We start from the raw sequence: 23,133 nt of genomic DNA, 5'->3' as shown, positions 1-23,133 counted from the left end.
GATTAGATTACATTAGATTACAGTGTGGAAACAGGCCCTTCGGCCCAACAAGTCCACACCAACCCGCCGAAGCGCAACCCCCCCATACCCCTACATTTACCCCTTACCTAACACTACGAGCAATTTAGCATGGCCAATTCACCTGAACTGCATATCTTTGGATTGTGGGAGGAAACCGGAGCACCCGGAGGAAACCCACGCAGAATGTGCAAACTCCACACAGTCAGTCGCCTGAGGCGGGAATTGAACCCGGGTCCCTGGTGCTGTGAGGCAGCAGTGCTAACCACTGAGCCACCGTGCCGTAAAAGTTACAAATTAAAACATTCCACAGAAATATTTCAAATTAACTACTACACGATGGTTTAAAATCAGAATCAAAAACTTAATGAATTCAAATTCATTCGCAAATGCAGTTCTGAAAGAATTTTATATTGTAGGGCAGTTTATATTTTTGAAAATCAGCTGTTTTCAATGTAATTTTGTTCTGAGTACAGAATTTTATGTTTTATTGTTGTTGTTCACTAGGTCAATTCCTTGTTGTTGGACCTGATGAACCTATTGAAGCCACTGTGGGTGAAGATGCTCTGTTGGAATGTCAGCTTGTGCCAGATGTATCTGCCAGCAACATGTTGGTGCAGTGGTTTAAATCAGGCCTTGATTCCCCAGTTCACGTGTACAGCCATGGGGAAGATGATGTCACTGCTCAGCACAGGAAATACAGAGGGAGGACTGAACTGTTGAAAAATGAACTGACCAAAGGAGCCATTTCTCTTCGAATAAAAAATACAACAGTTTTTGATGGAGGGAAATACAGATGTTTAGTTGATAGCGGAACCTTTTCTGAAGAAACTGCAGTCAGACTGAATGTCAGAGGTTTGTACATTCAGTAACATTTCTGTCTTCTAAAGCCCAGTTTAAATTATTTAATATTTTAACATTCAACAATTAAATTAACATTTGTTATACATAAATATGAAATAAGGCATGGAAATAGACTATCTCCATCTCAATTCCAGTTCTAGATATTCTCATTTGTCCATGGGTATTGTTATTTGTCATGGTTGTGAGAGTTAGATCTTTGAGATCTTGCTGTCCAGCTGTTGCACAGGAACCAGTTTCAAAGAAGCAGGGCTGGTTGCACATGAAGGGCCAAATTATGTGAGATTATCTGTCATAGGTACTTTTGTAAAGCAATTCATACTGAAACCTGAGCTTTACACAGGCTTTATAAAATGAAGAATACAAGGTCAAGGTGTTTTGTTAAACCCATACAGGACTGTTCAACCCCACTGTGATGTTCATCCCCAATATTCTGACCACCCAAAGATTGTTTATTAGATTAGATCAGATTCCCTACAGTGTGGAAACAGGCCCTTTGGCCCAACAGGTCCACATCAACCCTGTGAAGAGTAACCCACCCAGACCCATTCCTCTACATTTGCCCCTGACTAATGTACCTAACAAACCCATCAACACACTAAAACAGCAGCTAATGAACTTGAAAGACCCCATACAGCCAACAAGCAAAACTAATGTCATTTACAAAATACTGTGCAAGAACTGTAACAAACACTACATGGGACAAACAGGCAGAAAACTAACCACCAGGATACATGAACATCAACTAGCCACAAAACAACATGAGCCTCTCTCACTAGTATCCTTACATACAGATAAGGAAGGACATCACTTCAACTGGGACAACACATCCATCCCAGGACAAGCCAAACAGAGACACGCACGAAAATTCCTAGAAGCATGGCATTCCAACTGGAACTCTATCAACAAACACATCGAGTTTGACTCTGCCTACCACACCTTAAGAAAAAGAACAGGAAGTGACATCACTACAGGAAGTGACATCACCAACTCAAAGAAACCCAAACATATAAATAGAAAGCAGGAATGATGGACAGTGCTTGGCCCAGAGGCCCACTGAAGATGTTACCTCGTCAGTGACGAAATGTCTGGTAATGAACCTTCCAGCTCAGTGAGCAAACCTACATGCAGAATCTCAACCTGAGCTACAAATCTTCCAAAACTCACTGTGACCATTCTTAATGTCTGTCCTTCCACAGGCTCTGGGGTAGAATGTTTCAGACTCTCACTACCCTCTGAGTGCAGATATTCCTCTTCATTGCAATCTTAAGTAGACTCCTGCTTATTCTGAGGACATAAATGAACCAGATAAATTTTTACCATGACTAACAGTCATTTCATAGTTGCCATTAAATGTTCGAAGACAGCTGATTCAGACACCAACAACTGTTGCATCCTTTTATTTTTATTTGTGGCAGATATGTTTCATGTTCAGTTCACACACAAAAAATGATGTTGCTGTTCTCAGACAACTAACTAAACAGAATGTCCCCGAACTCTATGTCTTGAAACGTAGTGAACATCCCTGCTTGGTGTACTGGTCGTATTAGCCCTTCTAGGTATGACACTTATACATGCAATACACATAAATGATATGATGAAAATTGGCCTGACTAGAAAATTTGCTGATGACACAAAAATCGATGGAGTTGCAGAATGTTATTATAGGATACAACACAATCAGCTGGAAAGTTGGACGGAGAAATGGCAGATGCTGTTTAATCCAGACAAGTGTGAGGTGATGCATTTTGGGAGGTCAAATGCGATACAAGATGAAAGTACAATGTAAATGGCAGGACCTTGATATACAGAGGGATCTTGAGGTGTCGATCTATAGTTCCCTGAAAGGGGATAACCAAGTGGATAAGGTAGTAATGAAGGCGTACTGAATGGTTACCGTCATTGGTCAGGGTATTGAGTATAAACATTGGCAGGTCATTTGCTTTACTTGACTTTAAATAGGCTCCATTTGGCATATTGTTTGCAGTTCTGGTCACCTCGCTATAGGAAGGATTTGGAGGTATTGAGAGGGTGCAAAAGTGGTTGACCAGGATGTTTCCTGGATTACTGTGTATTAGCTATTAGGTGAGGTTGGATAAATGTGGATTGTTTTTGCCAGAGGTTGAGGAGCGACCTGATAAAAGGACATAAAGTTATGAGAGGCTTGGATCCGGTGGATAGTTGGAGTCTTTTTTCCGGGGTGGAAATGTCAAATTTGAGGAGCGTATGTAAAAGGTGAGATGGGAGTGGTTTAAAGGAGATGTGCAAGGCAAGTTCAACACAGGGGGTGGGAGGTGCATGGCATTGTCTGCTGGGGTGGTGGTAGTAATATTTAAGAGATATTTTGAAAGACCATGAACAGGCAGAGAATAGGCATCGAGGCCAAATATGGGCAGATGGGATTAGTTTAGAATGGCATCATGGTCAACACAAACACGATGGGCTGAAGGGTGTGAATCTGTAATGGATCATGAATCCTGATCATAGAATCCCTACAGTGTGAGACAGGCCATTCGGCCCACCGACCCTCTGAAGAGTAACCCACCCCGACCCAGTTCAGCAACTGGGAGAGTAACAGCATGTGATTGGAGGAGCATTGAGCAGTTGGGTGAACATGGGAAAATGGAAGCCTTTTGCCAAGAGGTCCCGGTTGAGGAAAATTTTGCCAAGGGACTGGCCAAGGGTGTCCTTCTGTGTCCAGGGTGATAAAGCGACTTCAAAGGAGTGGGTGGGAAGTAAGAGAAAGAGATTCCATAGTGGGGGCTGTGGATGAGAGAGGCCCAGATGGAGACAGGGTGGTGATGGATGTAGTCATGGGGAGGATTGTGGGGTAAACAAATGCTCAAAAGAAGACAGAGGAGGAGATGGAAGCTGTAAGAGGAATAATAGGCTGGGGAGAGAAAAAGAAGCTGCAAACGTGGATGGAGAGAAGATGGCGGTAAAGGGGGAGGAGGGATAGAAATTGTAAGAGAGTCAAGAGAGTGAAGTGGGAGTGTCCATTGGAGAGAAAGCCTACATTGGACAGAGGGAAAGGGATGCTGCAGGGGAGTGGAGGAATGTAGGCTGTGCATAGAAGGAGAGAGAGGCTGCTAGGTAAGAGGGAGGCTGCAAAGGAGAGAGAACAATTTTAAACCTGTCAGCAAGGGAATACTCAGCTGAATGGGATCCAGGACAATTTCAAATCATTGAGGTCAAGAATTCCTTGTAAATGATTGTGGGATTATAGCTGAAAACAGCAAATATTTTGGAGCTAACATGTGGGGAAATGTAGTGGGTGCCACCGTAATGAATCCTGTGTCAAATGTGAAATTTAACCCTCAGATTGACATCAACATTGCAGTACAAAGAGTTGCAACTGCCTTAAAATCTTTCGGTTTTGTGCATATGTTACGGGAATGCATTAGTTGTGATCTCATCAGTGTGTGGAAAGTACATTTCTTTTCAATGTAGTTGTGGTGTCGATGTTTGTGGAAAAAAGTTGAAGTCTTGTTTCAGTTAACACTATCGTGTCTCAGAAATTAATAATTTCCTTGTATGTTTCAACTTTAAGTTTCACAGAGGGTTGATAATTATTGAAGAAATTGAAAATTCTTCTAATTCTTCTGTGAAAGTTCAAATTCCCCATAAATACCAAGAGACAAAAAACATGAAGAAATCAGATTGACTTATGGGGAATAAAGAATTATTGTTGATGAGAATGAAAAAGAGCTGCCTGAAAACCAATAGATTTCCTTTAGAGTTCTCAAAAGTAAAGCGATTTTGTTCCCTCTGGTATTCAGTATCTAATTATTAATATTGTGTACCAAAGGCGAAACTGGAGGTGCCCTTGTGGTCAGGGTCGGGGGATGAATCGTGGGCGGTGGTGCATCACCTGTTTCTGGGCCCTTTCTCTTCCTCCCCTTCTCCAATATCCTTTGGGTGGCCAGAATATTGGGCATCATCATCATCATCTCAGTGGGGTTGAAATGTTCTGTATGGGGTTAACAAAACACATTGAGTTTGTACTCTTCCTTTTATAAAGTCTGTGTAAAGCTCAGGTTTCAGTATGAAATGCTTTACAAATATGCCTTTGATAGATAATGAGATTAGATCAGATTACTTACAGTGTGGAAACAGGCCCTTCAGCCCAACAAGTCCACACGACCCACCGAAGAATAACCCATCCAGACCCATTTCCCACTGACTAATGCACTAACACTATGGGCAATTTAACATGGCCAATTCATGTAACCTGCACATCTTTGGATTGTGGAAGGAAACCGGAGCACACGGAGGAAACCCACATAGACACAGGGAGAATGTGCAAACTCCACACAGACAGTCATCCAAGGCTATAATCATACATAATTTGGCAGTTCATATCCTGCAACCAGCCCTGCTACTTTGAAACTTGTTCCTGTGCAGTAGCTAGATGGCAAAATCTCAAAGAGCTAATTCTCACAACCATGACAAATAACAATACCCATGGACAAATGAGAATATCTAGAACTGGAACAGAGATAGTCTGTTGACACATGATTTCTAGTTTCTGCTCCAAGTTTAAAATTGCAAAAGTTCCTGTAACTTACAGCCAACCCATCCACATGCAATAATGTGTTTTCCATCCACACGACTGGGCTCTGTTCCCCACAGGATGGAAGTGCAAATTTCACCTCAGCAATGTGAGAACTTTAAGTTCCAATTTAAATACCAAGAGACAAAAAACATGAAGAAATCAGATTCCCACAAAAATCCAACTGTTTATCGTTATCCTTTAAGAAAGAAAACCTGTTGTACCTACCCAAGCTGGGCCAGTACATCCCACACCAAGTGGCTGCGACATTCAGTAATATCCAATCTGGTATCTGGTTTCAGGAGAAGACTCACCACCACGTGGGCCGATAATACCTTTCCATGTTGCTTTGACTGTGTAAAGCTACCTTCCAACCTGAGGAAGGGGGTAATTGTAATTGTACCAGTATCCACCACTTCAACTGGCAGCTCATTCCATATGCACGCACACCCTCTGCGTGAAAATATTGCCTCACAGGTTCCTTTTAAATCTTTCCCCTCTCACCTTAAACCTATGTTCTCTAGTTTTTGACTCCCCCAGCCCAGGGAAAAGACCATGTCTATTTATCCATGCCCCTCATGATCTTGTAAACCTTTATAAGGTCATCCCTCAGCCTCTGACGCTCCAGGGAAAACAGCCCCAGCCTGTTCAGCCTCTCTCTATTATTCAAACCGGCCAATCCTGGCAACATCCTCGAAAATATTTTCTGAACTCTTTCAATTTTACAAATTCCTTCCTGCAGCAGGGAAGCCAGAATTGCACACAATATTCCAGAAGTGGCCTAACCAATGTCCTGTACAGCCGCACCATCACCTCCCAACTCCTATACTCAATGCACTGACTAATGAGGCAAACATACCAAACACCTTCCTCACTATCCTGTCTACCTGCAATTCAGTTTTCAAGGAATGAATGTTATCTGATTTATAACAAATGTTGTTTTGTCACAGTTCTATCTTGACATATTCTGAGGTAAAATGTAATTCATAATCTAATTAAAGTTAGTGAAAAGCAATAATTAGATATCTGTCAATAACATGAAATGAGCAGTTCCAACAAACTACAGCACGTGTTCCTAATGTTTGCTATTGTTCTGTCGATTCCAGGTTTGGGTCATCAGCCCTGGATCCAGATGAAGGGATATCATGAAAATGGAATCCAGGTTGTGTGTAAATCCAGTGGATGGTTCCCAAGGCCAGAAATACAGTGGATCAGTGAAAATGGACTTATTTTATCACAAACTGAACCAAGTTATGAGCAGGACCCTAATGGTCTTGTCAATGTCCAGAGCATCATCGTCGTTACAAAACAATCAACAAAGAGGTTTAAGTGTCTTGTACAAAATGAGCTTTTGGGAATTGCACGAGAAGCCCCTATCAGGATATCAGGTTTGTAAATGAGAATGTGTAATCAAGAAAGTTAAAGGTGATTTAAAATCTACCATAGATCACATTGTGTGTTTAACTGTCCCCAAGGTGCCCTCACACGGTAATCCATTCCTTCTGTGTAGGAAAATAAACCACTTCGCCACAGTAGGAGATAATAAATCAGAGGACTAAATGCTTGGTTAAAGAGATAGGTTTAAAAAATGGTTTCTAAAGCCTGGGCCCTTGGCAACATAAGGTGTTGCCACTAATGTGAAGCACTTAAAGCTGGGGTTGGATCTGGGGGCCAATATTAACAATCAGAGATGACTTGGAGGGTTTGAGGGTGGAAGGGATAGGGAAGGCAAGGGCATGGAGGAACTTGTAAACAAAGATGAGAATTTCAAAATTGAGATGTTGTTTGACCAATGGAAGCCAATGTCAATCAGGAAAAAAAGTTCTTCCTAATATCTCTTCATTTGACCTATTATCCATTATTATCAGATAATTGCTTTGTGAAGCACTTTAGAATTTGTTAAATATAGCCTGGAACATAGTAGAACATAGAACATAGAACAATACTGCACAGAACAGGCTCTTCGGCCCACGCTGTTATGCCGAACATTTGTCCTAGCTTAAGCACCCATCCATGTACCTATCCAATTGCCGCTTAAAGGTCACCAATGAGTCTGACTCTGCCACTCCCACAGGCAGCGCATTCCATGGCCCCACTACTCTCTGGGTAAAGAACCCATCCCTGACATCTCCCCTATACCTTCCACCCTTCACCTTAAATTTATGTCCCTTTGTAACACTCTGTTGTACCCGGGGAAAAAGTTTCTGACTGTCTACTCTATCTATTCCTCTGATCATCTTATAAACCTCTATCAAGTCACCCCTCATCCTTCGTCATTCCAACGAGAAAAGGCCTAGCACTCTCAACCTATCCTCATACGACCTGTTCTCCATTCCAGGCAACATCCTGGTAAATCTTCTCTGCAATGGAAAAGGATAATATACAAAATTAGAACCCCCCAGAACTTGTCAGCTGCCTTATGTGTCTCTGTCAGTGCTGTAATACACCAGCCCCTGATCTCTGCTGCTGACTCCATCAGAATTCACAGCATCAGGGGATGGACTCACAAATTAAATGTGGCTCAGGACTAATTTGAGATAGACACAGGAAATGCTGGAAAAACCTCACAGTTCTGGCAGTGTCTGTGGAGTTTCTCTCTCCATAGATGCTGACACATTGGCTGAGTTTCTCCAGCACTTTCTGTGCTTCTTTGTTTAAGATTTCCAGCATTCACAGTATTTTGCTTTTGTTTGACACTTTTGAGGCACCTTCCCAGACAGAGAGGTCAAGTCAGGTCAGATTATTGGTCCTACGAGTTCTGGAATACAAATTTAGAGATGGAACTTAAATTTATTTTCAGAGATCATAGAATCCCTACTGAATGGAAAATAGCCATTCGGCCCAACAAGTCCACACTGACCCTCCGAAGAGTAACCCACCCAGACCCATTGTCTTACCCTACATTTACCTCTGACTAATGCACCTAACCTACACATCCATGAACACTGTGGGAAATTAACATGGCCAATTCACCTGATTCAGCTTTGGACTGTGGGAGGAAATGGGAGCAGCCAGAGGAAACCCACACAGGCACAGGGAGAATGTGCAAACTCCACACAGATAGTCACCCAAGGCTGGAATCAAACCCAGGTCCCTGGTGCTGTGAGGCAGCAGTGCTAACCACTAAGCCACCATGATTTGATTTTTTGATGTTATGCCAGTGCCAATGTTAAATTCCTTGCCCTTATAGAGAGAAACATAATAATCTTTGGGTAGCATGGTGGCTCAGTGGTTAGCGTGCTGCCTCACAGCACCAGGGTCCCAGGTTCAATTCCAGCCTCGGGTGACTGTGCAAATTCTAGACAGACATTCTCCCCGTGCCTGTGTGGGTTTCCTCCCACAGTCCGAAGATCTGAAGGTCAGGTGAATTGGCAATGCTAAATTGCCCACCAGTGTTAGTGTTAGGAGAAAGGAGGTTCTGGGTGGGTTGCTCTTCAGAGAGTTGGCGTGGACTGGTTGGGCTGAAGGGCCTGATTCCACACTGTAAGGAATCTAATCTAATCATCAGTAGCAGTGATTGAAATGATCAGGGGCTCCACCCTCACTTGATTAATTAATAAGTTCAGTGTTGGTGTTACTGGGTATTTGATGTTATATCAGGAGATTCCTGGAAGGACTCTGCACATCTCATGCACAGTCACAATGAGTAAAGAGTTTGTCATACTAATGCACATGCTGCAGAAAATACTCATGATTTGGAGATGCCGGTGTTGGACTGGGGTGTACAAAGTTAAAAATCACACAACACCAGGTTATAGTCCAACAGGTTTAATTGGAAGCACACTAGCTTTCGGAGTGACGCTCCTTCATCAGTGACCTGATCAATCACCTGATGAAGGAGCGACGCTCCGAAAGCTAGTGTGCTTCCAATTAAACCTGTTGGACTATAACCTGGTGTTGTGTGATTTTTAACTTTGCAGAAAATACAGTTGTCTAACTCTGTGGCATTCACTTTACAGATGAGATCTTCCCTGGTGCCCCTGACTGGCTGGCACCATTGCTCGTGACCATCCTTTGTGTAACTGTTGGCATTGCTGCTGTGATTTACTGGAGTGTGAAACACCATCGACTCATTAAAGGTACAGTCTCAGTGTAACACTGACTAAGGACAATGAAGGTACAAGCCTGGAAATCCACGGGGGATTTCCCAGTCTCTGTCAGTTAAGCTGTGAGACATAAACAACCCAGTGGAATTTCAGGACCACAGCATTACTCCAGTACAATGTGTGTGTTTCAGTGTTAAATGTTTGGGGAATGGTGGTGTGAAGACCTGGTCACATTGACATGAAGAACAAAGGAATAAATGTGATTCCCGTCTCCAGCCGAATAGGAAACGCTCCTTTAATAATTCTTAATCAGATGCTCCTGTTGAATATTAAATTATTACATTGTCCTTGTAAATAAGCGTAACATTATTTTGGGCAAATGTGAAACAGAAATAATCCAGGACAGCACCAACAAATGGAGCAGCATTTCACTGTTTCAGCTGGAAGATAAAACCCACGGTGCTGGAAAATCTCAACAACTCTGGCAGCAGCTGTGGAGAGAAACACAGAGTTAGTGTTTCGAGTTGTTTGGAACTGAACAGCGGTGGAAATGTGAAGGTTTTTATGCTGTTTAAAAATTGGGAAGTGTTGATGCAACAAAAGGGAAGGTTGGAGAAATGTTAGAGCGTGACAGGGATTCAACATCCAAGGTGTCACAGAACAGAGAAGAGGAATGATCATGGTTAGAGTGAAAAACAAACCAGGGGAGATGTTCATGGGAGAATTAGAGTCAGCTCTGACTGAAAGCAAATACATGAGAACATAATACAGCCACTGGAGGAACAATATCCTCAATGGAAGACAGAGTTCCTGATTGGATCGTTAAACTCAGTGTTCAGTGCAGGAGCTGTCAGGTGCCTAAATGGAAAATGAGGTGCTGTTTTCCCATTTGTGTTGGGCTTCACTGGAAACAGTGTCAGGCCTAGGGCAGGAACGTGAGTGTGAGAGGATAGTGGGGTTTTGAAATGACAAACAGCCGAAATTTCAGGGTCATGCTTGTGAACTGAGCAGAAGTACTCTGCTAAGCAGGTACACAGTCTCCCAGTGTGGAGGTGATGGACTGAGATCAGCGATTACAGTAGACTGGGTTAAAAGATGTTCAGGGGAATAGCTGCTTCACCTGGAAGAAATATTTGGTACCTTGGATAGTGAGGAAAGAAGAGGTAGAAAGGGAGATGTTACACGTATGGGAAACCATGGGAGAGAGACAAGGTATTGGGGATGATAACAGAGTGGACCAGAGAGAGAACAATCTCTTTAGGATGCAGATCAGGGAGCCAAGGGAGAGATGTGTTTGGTTGTTTGGTCGTGGAGCTGGTGGAAATGACGGAGGAAGATCCTTGAATCTTTGGAGTGGATCATGAGGACACAGTGCAACCTGTTGTTATTCTGGGAGGGAGGGGAAGGGGACAGTGTAGAAATGTCTGAAATGGGTTAGACAATGTGACGGCCCTGTTATCTCTGTGGGGAGGGGGTGGACCCTTGGTTGAGGGAAAAGTAAGACATTTTGGATGCACCAGAGTGGAAGTTGTCATATACAGATGTGATAGGGAAACTGGAAGCAGGGTGAGAGGTTATCTATTCAAGGTAGATGTGTGAATCTGTGAACTTGTGATAGATATTAGTAAACAGGATAATCCCAGAAATGGAGATGGAGAAGTCAAGGAAGAGAAGGGAAGAATCAGAGATTGTCAGATGAAGGTGAGGGAAAGGTGGAAATTGGAGGCAAAGTTGATGACTGTTTCCAGTGCTGGACCAGGGCAAGAAATTGCACCAATACAGTTATTGACAAACCGGAGAAAGAGTTGTGGAATGGGGGGCCTGAGTCGGACTGGAACAAAGAATGTTCCAGATTCCCCAGAAAAAGACAGGCTTCACTCAGTACTTATACCTTCCCTGCTGTCATTTTAATTCACGATGTGTTGGAGCCAGTGTTTTAACTGGAATGGACAAAGTCCCTGCCGATTACACTTGCAGGAAGTGCACCCATCTCCAGCTCCTCCAAGACCGTGTTAGGGAACTGGAGCTGGAGTTGGATGAACTTCGGATCATTCGGGAGGCAGAGGGGGTCATAGATCAGAGTTATAGGGAAGTAGTAACTCCAAAGATGGCAGATAGATGGGTTACAGTGAGGGGGACTGGGAGGAAGCAGCCAGTGCAGGGACCTCCTGCGGCCATTCCCCTCAAGAACAAGTATACCGTTTTGGATACTTGTGGGGGGGATGACTTACCAGGGGTAAGTAACGGGGCTCAGGTCTCTGGCACGGAGCCTGTCCCCGTTACTCAGAAGGGAAGGGTGAAGAGGAGCAGAGCAGTAGTAATTGGGGACTCGATAGTTCGTGGCACAGATAGGCGGTTTTGTGGGAACGAGAGAGACTCACGTTTGGTATGTTGCCTCCCAGGTGCAAGGGTACGTGATGTCTCTGATCGTGTTTTCCGGGTCCTGGAGGGGGAGGGGGAGCAACCCGAAGTCGTGGTCCACATTGGCACCAACGACATAGGTAGGAGGAGTGCTGAGGATGTTAGACAGGCTTTCAGGGAGCTAGGTTGGAAGCTTGGAGTTAGAACAAACAGAGTTGTTGTCTCTGGTTTGTTACCCGTGCCACGTGATAGAGATTCGAGGAATAGGGAGAGAGAACAATTAAATGCGTGGCTTCAGGGATGGTGCAGGAGGGAGGGGTTCCAGTTTTTGGATAACTGGGGTTCTTTCTGGGGACGGTGGGACCTCTATAAACAGGATGGTCTACACCTGAACCTGAGGGGAACCAGTATCCTTGGGGGGAGGTTTGCTAGTGCTCTTGGGGGGGGTTTAAACTAACTCGGCAGGGGCATGGGAACCCAGATTGTAGCTTCAGGGTGCAGGGCCTGGAGTGTAGGGAGGTGAGGAACATGGCATCAATTTCCAAGGAGGGTGCCTGTAAACAGGGAAGTTGTTTGAAGTGTGTATACTTCAATGCAAGAAGTATACGAAATAAGGTAGGTGAACTTGCAGCGTGGGTTGGTACCTGGGACTTCGATGTTGTGGCTATTACGGAGACATGGCTAGAACAGGGACAGGATTGGCTGTTGCAGGTTCCGGGATTTAAATGTTTTAGTAGGGTCAGAGGTGGGGGTAAAAGAGGGGGAGGTGTGGCATTGCTTGTCAAAGATAGTATTACAGCGGTGGAAAGGACGATGGATGAGGACTTGCCATCTGAGGTAGTTTGGGCTGAGGTTAGGAATAGGAAAGGTGAGGTCACCCTGTTAGGAGTCTTTTACAGGCCTCCTAATAGTCCTAGAATCATTGAAGAAAGGATTGGGAAGGTGATTCAGGAGATGAGTGACAGTAATAGGGTGGTTGTTATGGGGGACTTTAACTTTCCTGATATTGATTGGGAAAGCTATAGCTCAAGTTCGTTAGATGGGTCAGTGTTTGTTCAATGTGTGCAGGAGAGTTTCCTGACACAATATGTAGACAGGCCAACAAGAGGTGAGGCCATACTGGATTTGGTTCTGGGTAACGAACCAGGCCAGGTGTTAGAATTAGAGGTAGGTGAGCACTTTGGGGATAGTGACCATAATTCGGTGATTTTTACACTCGTGATGGAGAGGGATAAGTGTGTACTACAGGGCAAGAATTATAGCTGGGGTAAGGGAAATTATGATGCGGTGAGGCATGACTTAGGATGTGTGGCTTGGAAAAGTAGACTCCAAGGCAAGAGTGTAAATGATATGTGGAACTTGTTCAAGGGGCAACTATTGAGTGTCCTTGATAATTATGTACCTGTCAGGCAGGTAGGAAAGGGTCGTGCGAGGGAGCCGTGGTTTAATAAGGAATTGGAATCCCTTGTTAAATGGAAGAGGGCGGCCTATCTCAAGATGAGACGTGAAGGTTCAATTGGGGCGATTGAGAGTTATAGGGTAGCCAGGAAGGACCTGAAGAGAGAGCTAAAAGCAGCAAGGAGGGGACACGAAAGGTCCTTAGTAGATAGGATTAGGGAAAACCCTAAGGCTTTCTATAGGTATGTTAGGAATAAAAGAATGACTAGGGTAGGAATAGGTCCAGTCAAGGATAGTAGGGGGAAGTTGCGTGTGGAGGCGGAAGAGATTGGGGAGACACTGAATGAATACTTTTCTTCAGTATTCACTCAGGAACAGGGCATTGTTGTCGATGAGAATACTGAGGCACAAATAAGTAGAATGGATGGCTTTGAGGTATGTAGAGAAGAGGTGTTGGAAATCCTGGAAAAGGTGAAAATAGATAAGTCCCCTGGGCCTGATGGCATTTATCCTAGGATTCTCTGGGAAGCAAGGGAGGAGATTGCAGAGCCATTGGCCTTGATTTTTATGTCCTCTTTGTCTACAGGAGTAGTCCCAGAAGACTGGAGGATAGCAAATGTGGTTCCCTTGTTCAAAAAGGGGAGTAGGGATAGCCCTAGTAACTATAGGCCGGTGAGTCTCACTTCTGTTGTGGGCAAAGTCTTAGAGAGAATTGTAAGGGATAGGATTTATGCACATCTAGATAGGAATAATGTGATCAAGGATAGTCAGCATGGTTTTGTGAAGGGCAAGTCGTGCCTCACAAACCTTATTGAATTCTTTGAAAAGGTGACGAAGGAGGTTGATGAGGGGAAAGCGGTAGATGTGGTATATATGGATTTTAGTAAGGCGTTCGATAAGGTTCCCCATGGTAGACTACTGCAGAAAATACGGAGATATGGCATTGAGGGTGAGTTGGAGGTTTGGATTAGGAATTGGCTGGATGGAAGAAGACAGAGGGTAGTAGTTGATGGCAAAGTTTCTTCATGGAGTGCCGTCACTAGCGGTGTTCCGCAAGGATCTGTTTTGGGACCATTGCTGTTTGTCATTTTTATAAATGACCTGGAAGAGGGGTTAGAAGGTTGGGTGAGCAAGTTTGCGGATGACACGAAAGTCGGAGGAGTTGTTGACAGTGAGGAAGCATGTGGCAGGTTACAGCAGGATATAGAGAAGCTGCAGAGCTGGGCAGAAAGGTGGCAGATGGAATTCAATGTAGCTAAGTGCGAGGTGATTCACTTTGGGAAGAATAACAAAAAGATGGGGTACTGGGCTAATGGTCGGATACTTGGTAGTGTGGATGAGCAGAGGGATCTTGGTGTCTATGTACACAGATCTCTGAAAGTTGCCACCCAGGTAAATAGTGCGGTGAGGAAGGCATATGGCGTACTGGCTTTTATTGGTAGAGGAATTGAGTTCCGGAGTCCTGAGGTCATGATGCAGTTGTATAAGACTCTGGTACGGCCGCATCTGGAATATTGTGTGCAGTTTTGGTCGCCATACTATAGGAAGGATGTGGAGGCATTGGAACGGGTGCAGAGGAGGTTTACCAGGATGTTGCCTGGTATGAAAGGAAAATCGTATGAGGAAAGACTGAGGCACTTGGGGCTGTTTTCACTAGAGAAAAGAAGGTTTAGGGGTGACTTGATTGAGGTGTACAAGATGATTAGGGGGTTAGATAGGGTCGACAGTATGAACCTTTTCCCGCGTATTGAGTCGGGTATTACAAGGGGGCATAGCTTTAAATTAAGGGGGGGTAGATATAGGACTGATGTTAGGGGTAGGTTCTTCACTCAGCGAGTCGTTAGTTCATGGAATGCCCTGCCAGTAACAGTGGTGGACTCTCCCTCTTTATGGGCATTTAAGAGGGCATTGGATAGGCATATGGAGGATAGTGGGTTAGTGTAGTTTAGGTGGGCTTGGATCGGCGCAACATCGAGGGCCCAAGGGCCTGTACTGCGCTGTATTCTTCTATGTTCTATGTTCTATGTAAGTCAAAAATCGCACAACACCAGGTTATAGTCCAACAGGTTTATTTGAAACCACAAGCTTTCAGAGCTCCTGCTCCTGCTCCTTCCTCAGGAAGCTCGTGAGAGAGAATACATTGGACACAGAATTTATAATTAAAGGTCAATGGTTTGTACAATTTATATGAATGTATTAATAGCCACCTTGCTTTTTTTAAGTCTTTAATCAGTTAGAATGGAGGTTCAGGTTTGATTGATTAATATGTAAATCCCTGCCCCAAGCTAACTTCTGGTTTTATCAGAACAGAGGTGACACCTTTGGTCAGACAATGCATTTTAGGTGTGATGCCATGTTTCAAATCTATTTGTATCTCATCCTGAAGCCAGACGGGTTTTATTCCCAAAGTGGGAATTTATAAATCAATGGGGTGAGTGTGCATTTGCAGCTTTGCATTTGTTTTGTTTTGTTCAAAAAGTGCACAATCTATAGACCCTCAGTTAATGTGGCACTTTATAAATTCCTACTTTGGGAATAAAACCTTGAAAGACTTGAAACGTGGCGTCACACCTTAAATGCATTGTCTGACCGAAGGTGTCACCTTTATTCTGATAAAGCCGAAGGTTATCTTGAGGCAGGGATTTACATATTAATTAATCAAAACCTCCAGATCCACTCTAACGGATTAAAGAGTTAATAGCCATCTAGGTTTGTTCAATACATTCACATAATTTGTCTGACCCTTTGATCTTTTACTATAAATCCTGTGTCCCATGTATTCTCTCTCACTAGCTGCCTGAGGAAGGAGTGGGGGCTCTGAAAGCTTGTGGTTTCAAATAAACCTATTGCACTCTAACCTGGCGTTGTGTGATTTAAAAATTTTAATTCATGACATTCCTGTTACAGTTCTCCCTGTATTGAGTCAGGAATCAAGACAATTCATGGATTTTATGTGCCATTTCCTGATCTTTACGTTCTCTTATCTTTTTTTTAAAGGACCTGATGGTTATTTAAGGAGTTTGTATCTTTGTGGTAAAATGAAAATTTCAAATCTTAATGTGCAAATTCTCATCTGTTATCCTCTGACTCCCCTACGACTCCCAGTTCTGGTGAAATTTTGTCACTTGGTGCCTCAGTATCATGTTCAGAAACATTCCCCTGGAGTGAATGACACACACACTGATTTCTTTCTGTTAAATTTTTATTGCAGCTCAGGATTTTTTGGATAAATAAAAATAATTGAGCTACAATGGCTCAGGAGTGATATTTTCTTTTTGTCAGGATATTCTTTTCCTCACATTTCTTCAACCAGTTTGAGAATATTTCTGATGTTTAAATTCAGTTTTCCATCTCCCACTTCATCCTCCTTGTTACACAAACCATCTACACAGTAAAACCCCAACAGTACATGAGGCACAACACAGTTTATTAATCAAATACTGAAAGATAGTAAATTAAATTATTTTTCCAAATACTCATGATAATATTTTTTGTATCTTTGTAGGACTAAAACTTCAGAAAACATTCATAGAATGTGGTAAGAATTTATTATTAAAATGTTCACAAGACATAAGAAACATGGATTTTGGAATGATTACAAGTATAATTGAACATGTTACATTTTAAACCTTTGATTATCAGTTGTTAACATATTTCGATGATGTGACTAATACAATGTGAGACTAAGTATGTAAGTTAGCTCACTGAGCTGGAAGGTTTGTTTTCAGACGTTCTGTCACCATGACTAGGTAACATCATCAGTGAGAGTCTCTGGTGAAGCACTGGTGGTATGTCCTGCCTTTTGGTTTCTTAAGGTGGGTGATGTCATTTCCGGTTCTTTTTTTCAAGGGAAGGTGGATGGGACCTCAGTCAATGTGTTTATTGATGGAGTTCTGGTTAGAATGCCATGCCTCTAAGAATTCTCGTGCGTGTCTTTGTTTTGCCTGTCCTAGGATGTGTGTGTTGTCCCAGTCAAAGTGGTATCCTTCTTTGTCAGTATGTATGGAAACTAATGATAGAGGTTGTGTCTTTTGGTGGCCAGTTGGTGTTCATGTATCCTGGTGGCAAGTTTCCTGCTAGTTTGTCCTATGTAGTGTTTTTACAGTTCTTGCATGGTATCTTGTAAATGACATTAGCTTTGCTGGCGGTATCTAATGGATCCTTTAGGTTCATTAGTTGCTGCTTAAGTGTTTTGGTAGGTTTGTGGGTTACCATGATGCCAAGGGGTCTGAGTAGTCTGGAAGTCATTTCTGATATGTCTTTGATGTGAGGTAATGTAGCGATAGATTTTGATTGCATTGTGTCTGCTAGTTTGGGTTTGTTTCTGAGGAATCAGTGGATTGTGTTTATTGGGTACCCGTTACATACTTATCATCAACCTGAGCTTCAAATCTTCTCAAACATCGCTAACAACATGAGGCTCTTCACTTTAAGATACTCACTCAGGTTTAGTTTATTTTGACCCAATGATTACAGGAAAAACAATTATGACTTATTTGAAAATGTTTTATACTGAAAGAGTAGTTTATTTTTATCTATAAATTAATTGAAATTAGACATGGATTGAAAATGATCATGGAAGAAAATTTACAGAATTACTGTGTAAAAGGAAAATGAGAAATTAATTTTAAAAGATTTCTATTATTTGAATTCCAGCAAATAAATGCTTCAACAATATTTACATCAGAATGCACAAACATATTTCCAATAATGAGTATCTTGTGTGATTGAGGTAATACATGAACCTACATCTGAGATTGAAAACATAGTGTACCCTGATCACAATCAATATCGGAACAAACTGAATTCTAAGGATGTAAAGTTTTGTCAGAGATTTCTTTGAAACAAAGTATATCCAAAAGATATTTTGAAATGTGATTATTTATTTCAATCTGTTTCAATTTATTTTCAATTGACATGTCAATTGTGGATTTCAGCAAAACTTTTGACAAGGAAGACAGATCAAGATGGTAAAAGCACATGGGATCCAGGGTAACTTGGCATAATGGACCCAAAATTAGTTGGAGGAGAGAAAGGGTGATGATAGAAGGCTGTTCACGTGACTGGGGGCTGCTGTCCAGTGGTGTACAACTGGGTCAGTACTGTGTCCATTATTGTTTGTGATTTATGTTAATAATACAGATGAGAATGTTGGGGGTTGGTGGGGGTGCTGATGCGAAGTAAGTTTGCAGATGATACAAAGATTGGTTAATATTGAAGAAGAAAGGTTTCAGTTTACAGGAGGATATAGAGGTGTTGAGCAGATGAGCAGATCATTGGCAGAGGGGATTTAATCCTGAAAAGTGTGAGCTGTTGCATTTCAGAAGAAGCAACAAGGCAAGGGAGTACTCACTGAATAGTGAGCACTCGGAAGCTGAGAGGAACAGAGGGATCTTAGGGAGCTGGTTCACAGATCCCTGAAGACAGCGGGGCAGGTTAATAGGGTGATTAAGGCAGCACATGGGACACTTATCTTCAACAATTGTAGCATAAATTGTAAGAGCAGGGAGGTCACGTTGAAGCTGTACATGACTGGTTAGGATACTGTATGCAGTTCTGGTCAGCTCACCATCGGAAGGATGTGAGTGCCCTGGAGTGGGTACAGAGGAGATTCACCAGGATGGTGTCTGGGATTGAGCATTGCAGCTATGAAGAGAGGCTGGGTAGGTTTGTGTCGTCCTCTTCAAAACAGAAAAGGCTGAGGTGGGGACCTGTTAGAGATGTATAAGGTGATGAGGGCACAGGCAGGGTGGGAGGGAAACAGTTCCCCTTAGTTGAAGGGTCAATAACAAGGGGAATAATTTTAGGTGAGGGGCGGTAGGTTTTCGGTGTCTTTGAGGAAGTCCCTTTTCACCAGAGGGTGGTGGGAATCTGGGATACACTGCCTGGGAGGGCAGGCGAGGGGAATCCTCACAACCTTTCAAAACTATGTCATAACATTCAAGGCTATGGGCCAAGAGCTGGAATGTGGGATCAGTGTAGATAGGATGGTGCAGAATCCATAGGCTGAAAGGACTGTGTTACTCAATAACCAACACATGGACTACATTTACTTTTTTCTGCAGTATTTCCATTCCCCCAGGGCCTGTGACAGTTTACAGTGTGTGGTGGCTCTGTGGCTAGCACTGCGGCCTCACAGCATCAGGGACCCTCGGGTGACTGTGTGAAGTTTGTATGTTCTCCCAGCATCTGCAGGTTTTGTCTGGGTGCTCCAATTTCCTACTAAAGTCCAAAGATGTACACTTTAGGTGGATTGGCTAATCTAAATTGCTCATAGTGTGCAGTCTCAGGAGATTAACTGTGGGAAATGCAGGGTTACAGGGAGAGGATGGGGTGGTGGGTCTGGGTGCAATGCTCTGCACAGAGTTGGAGTGGACGCAGATGGCCTGCTTTCACACCAGAGGGACTCTATGGTTCAACGATTGAAAGTGTATTTGGCTAGGAAATGCTTGATTCTCACCTTGTGGCTTGATTTATTTTGTATTTCTTGAGAAGAACATTTATTTTGAGTTTTGAGAAGATTTGCAGCTCAGGTTGAGGTTCTGCATGTAGGTTTGCTCACTGAGCTGGGAGGCTCATTTCCAGACATTCCATCACCATACTCGGTAATATCTTCAGTGGGCCTCAGCCGAAGCAGTGTGCATGATTCCTACTTTCTATTCATATGTTTGGGTTTCTTTGGGTTGGTGATGTCATTTCCTGTAGTGATGTCATTTCCTTTTCTTTTTCTCAGGGTGGTAGATGGGGTCTCAACTCGATGTGTTTGTTGATAGAGTTCCGGTTGGAATGCCAAGCTTCTAGGAATTCTCGTGCGTGTCTCTGTTTAGCTTGTCCTAAGATGGATGTGTTGTCCCAGTCGAACTGGTGTCCTCTTTTATCCATATGTAAGGATACTAGTGAGAGAGGGTCATGTCGTTTTGTGGCTAGTTGATGTTCATTTATCCTGGTGGTTACTTTTCTGCCTGTTTGCCCAATGTAGTGTTTGTTACAGTTCTTGCACGGTATTTTGTAAATGACATTAGTTTTGCTTGTTATCTGTATAGGGTCGTTCAAGTTCATTAGTCAGATAAGTTTTTAATCTTTACTCACTGATGCACAGACACAGTACAACAAGCCATAGATATTACACTGCAACAAACACAAAAAATGAAGAAACTAGACAAACACAAACTGACAATACAGAAGCACGGATAAAAAACTTATCTGACTGATCCCTAACAGACACTGAAAAAGCCGTCTTAGTAAGAGGATTAAAGAACAACTGCCAGGATGTGGACAAGAAAGATTTCTTAGCAGCGTTAGAAACAACGCTAAAAGACAACCAACTCACAGAAGGAACCCAACAAACCATCAGACAGGTAGTCGCACCAACATTAAGCAGAAAAAAGGAAGGAAACACACTCAATACACAAGAAAGGAAAGCACTGGAAAGACTAAAAATAGATAACAACATTGTTATCCTACCTACAGACAAAGGACACTTGACAGCCATTCTAAATCGAAGAGACTACATTGAAAAAGGGAACGCACTACTTACAGATACCAACACTAACCAACAAGTGGCGATAGACCCAACCCCACAACTAGAGAACCGAATCGCAGCCTTACTCAAAAAACTTTAGAAATCTGGAGAAATAAATAAGACCAACTTCCAAAAAATGAAACCAGACGGATCCAACACACCAAGCTTCTACAGATTACCTAAAATTCACAAACCAGGAGCCCCCCATAGACCTATAGTCTGGCTACCCAGAACACCAACTTACAAATTAGCCAAGGAGTTACACAAAAGACTAAAATACTTAGTAGAAGACTCATATCACTCCATCTACTCCACCCAAGAATTCCTGAAGACCAAAGACACTAAGATAGAAGAGGATGAAATAATGGTCTCCTTTGATGTAACAGCCCTGTTTACATCCATCAACGTTAACCTGGCCAAGGAAACACAGACTACACTATTAGAAGACCCAAAAACACATATTTCAAATACCACTAACTTCATCAACAAGGATAGTATTGTCAAGCTACAACTTCACCTTCAACAACAAAACCTACAGACAAACCAACAGAACACACATGGGATCTCTAATATTAGCAGAGGTAGTAATGCAGAGATTCGAAACAAAAGCTCTGCCAACCATCCAACCCAAGCTTTGGATCCGCTACATGGATGACACCTTTGTCATCACTAAATGAAACAAATTAGAGGAAACCTTCAAGACCATCAATAATAATAATTGGCATAAAATTCCCTGAAGAGGCAGAAAGCAACAACAAACTGCCATTCCTAGATGTCACAGTAGAGCAAACAGCCAATGGGCAATTTCAAACCAGCGTCTACAGGAAAACAACACCATCAGATCAAATATTGAACTACAGAAGCAATCATCCCAACACCCACAAATGAAGCTGCATCAGAACATTATTTCAACGAACCAACCCACACTGCAGCACAGAGGAATGACGCAGAGCAGAGAAAAATCACCTATACCGTGTATTCAAAAAGAATGGACACAGACTGCCAATTTCTCAGCACCAAACCCAACCAAGCAGACAAAACACGTCCAGAAACCCTAGCCACTCTCCCCTACATCAAAGACATCTCGGAAATGACTGCTAGACTACTCAGACCCCTTGGCATCATGGTAGCCCACAAACAAACAAACGCATCGAGATAGACCCCATCTACCAACCCCTGAGAAAAGGAAAAGGAAACTTGTCAGGCTTATCCAAATCAATAAGAAGAATGTAATAGTTACTAAAAGGGAAAGAGGGTGGTCAGAACTAGTGTTGACCCACTGAAGACTGAAAGTGGCGATATTGTGGGAGAATATTGAATAATTACTCTGCCTCAATATTTACAGTAAAGGAGGATAGCTTGCCAGAAGTTTTGAGGAAATTCAGAGTGAATTAGGAACAGGGACTGAATGAAATTAATGGAGGTAAAACATTGCAAATGATGAAATTAATTGAATTAAAATCCCTGGGAGCTGAGGGTGTTAAAGGAATTAATGGGCTTACTGGTCTATAATTCCCTAGTTTTCCTATTTTACCCTGCTTAAAAAGCAGAATAATGTGCAATTTTCCAATCCAGATGGACAACTATGATGGGAGAGGGTGGGAAAGAGTATGACCGAGATGGGAGGGGTCTTTGATTATGTTGGCTGCTTTCCCGAGGCACTGGGAAGCATAGGGAAAAGGTGAGGACGGCAGATGCTGGAGATCAGAGTTGAAAATGTGCTGCTGGAAAAGCACTGCTGGTCAGGCAGCATCCAAGAAGCAGGAGAGGCAATGTTTCGGGCATAAAGCTCTTCATGAAGGGCTTATGCTTGAAACATCGATTCTCCTGCTCCTCAGATGCTGCTTGACCTGCTGTGCTTTTCCTGCACTGCACATTTTGACTGGGAAGCATAGGCAGAGTCAATAGAAGGAAGGTTGGTTTTCGTGAGGGACTGGGCTGCGCTCACAATCTTCTGTAGTTCCTTGTGATCTTGGGCAGAGCAGTTGCTGTACCAAACTGTGATGCATCCGGATAGGATGGTTTTTGTGGTGCATTGATTAAAATTGGTAAAAGTCATTGTAGATATGCTGAATGTCATTAGGGTTCTGAGAAAGTAGAGACACTGGTGTGTCAGTGTGTAGGGACCAGGATCGATTGCTGATGATAATCACTCCGAGGAACTTGAAGCTGTCTCCAACCTCCACCTCAGCGCAATTGATACAGACAGGGCTGTGTCTGCCACCCGACTTCTTGAAGTCAATGACCAGCTCCTTCACTTTGCTGACATTCAGGGAGAAATAGTTGGCTTTACACCATGCCACGAAGATGTCAGACTCTTTCCTGTACTCTCTCTTGCCGTTGTTTGAGATCTGACCCACTATGGTGGTGTCATC

General features: G+C 43.0%; 1 protein-coding gene across 1 annotated transcript in view; it reads left to right on the top strand.

Annotated features, from left to right (window-relative positions):
• The window catches only part of LOC122547757 (butyrophilin subfamily 3 member A3-like), a 206,069-nt gene that overhangs the window by 87,207 nt on the left and 95,729 nt on the right, over positions 1 to 23,133 (top strand). Inside the window, 4 exon segments of the mRNA XM_087979256.1 lie at positions 526 to 873; positions 6,538 to 6,819; positions 9,391 to 9,510; positions 16,742 to 16,774. Of these exon segments, the coding sequence (XP_087835382.1) occupies positions 526 to 873; positions 6,538 to 6,819; positions 9,391 to 9,510; positions 16,742 to 16,774 (783 nt within the window).

This window comes from Chiloscyllium plagiosum, unplaced genomic scaffold (genome assembly GCF_037043375.1).
Source record: "Chiloscyllium plagiosum isolate Xiang-an unplaced genomic scaffold, Cpla_swu_hap1 HiC_scaffold_35, whole genome shotgun sequence".
In the NCBI taxonomy this organism is placed as follows: Eukaryota; Metazoa; Chordata; class Chondrichthyes; order Orectolobiformes; family Hemiscylliidae; genus Chiloscyllium; species Chiloscyllium plagiosum.
The sequence above is the reverse complement of the archived record's forward strand: the minus strand, read 5'-3'. Positions and strand labels throughout refer to the sequence as shown.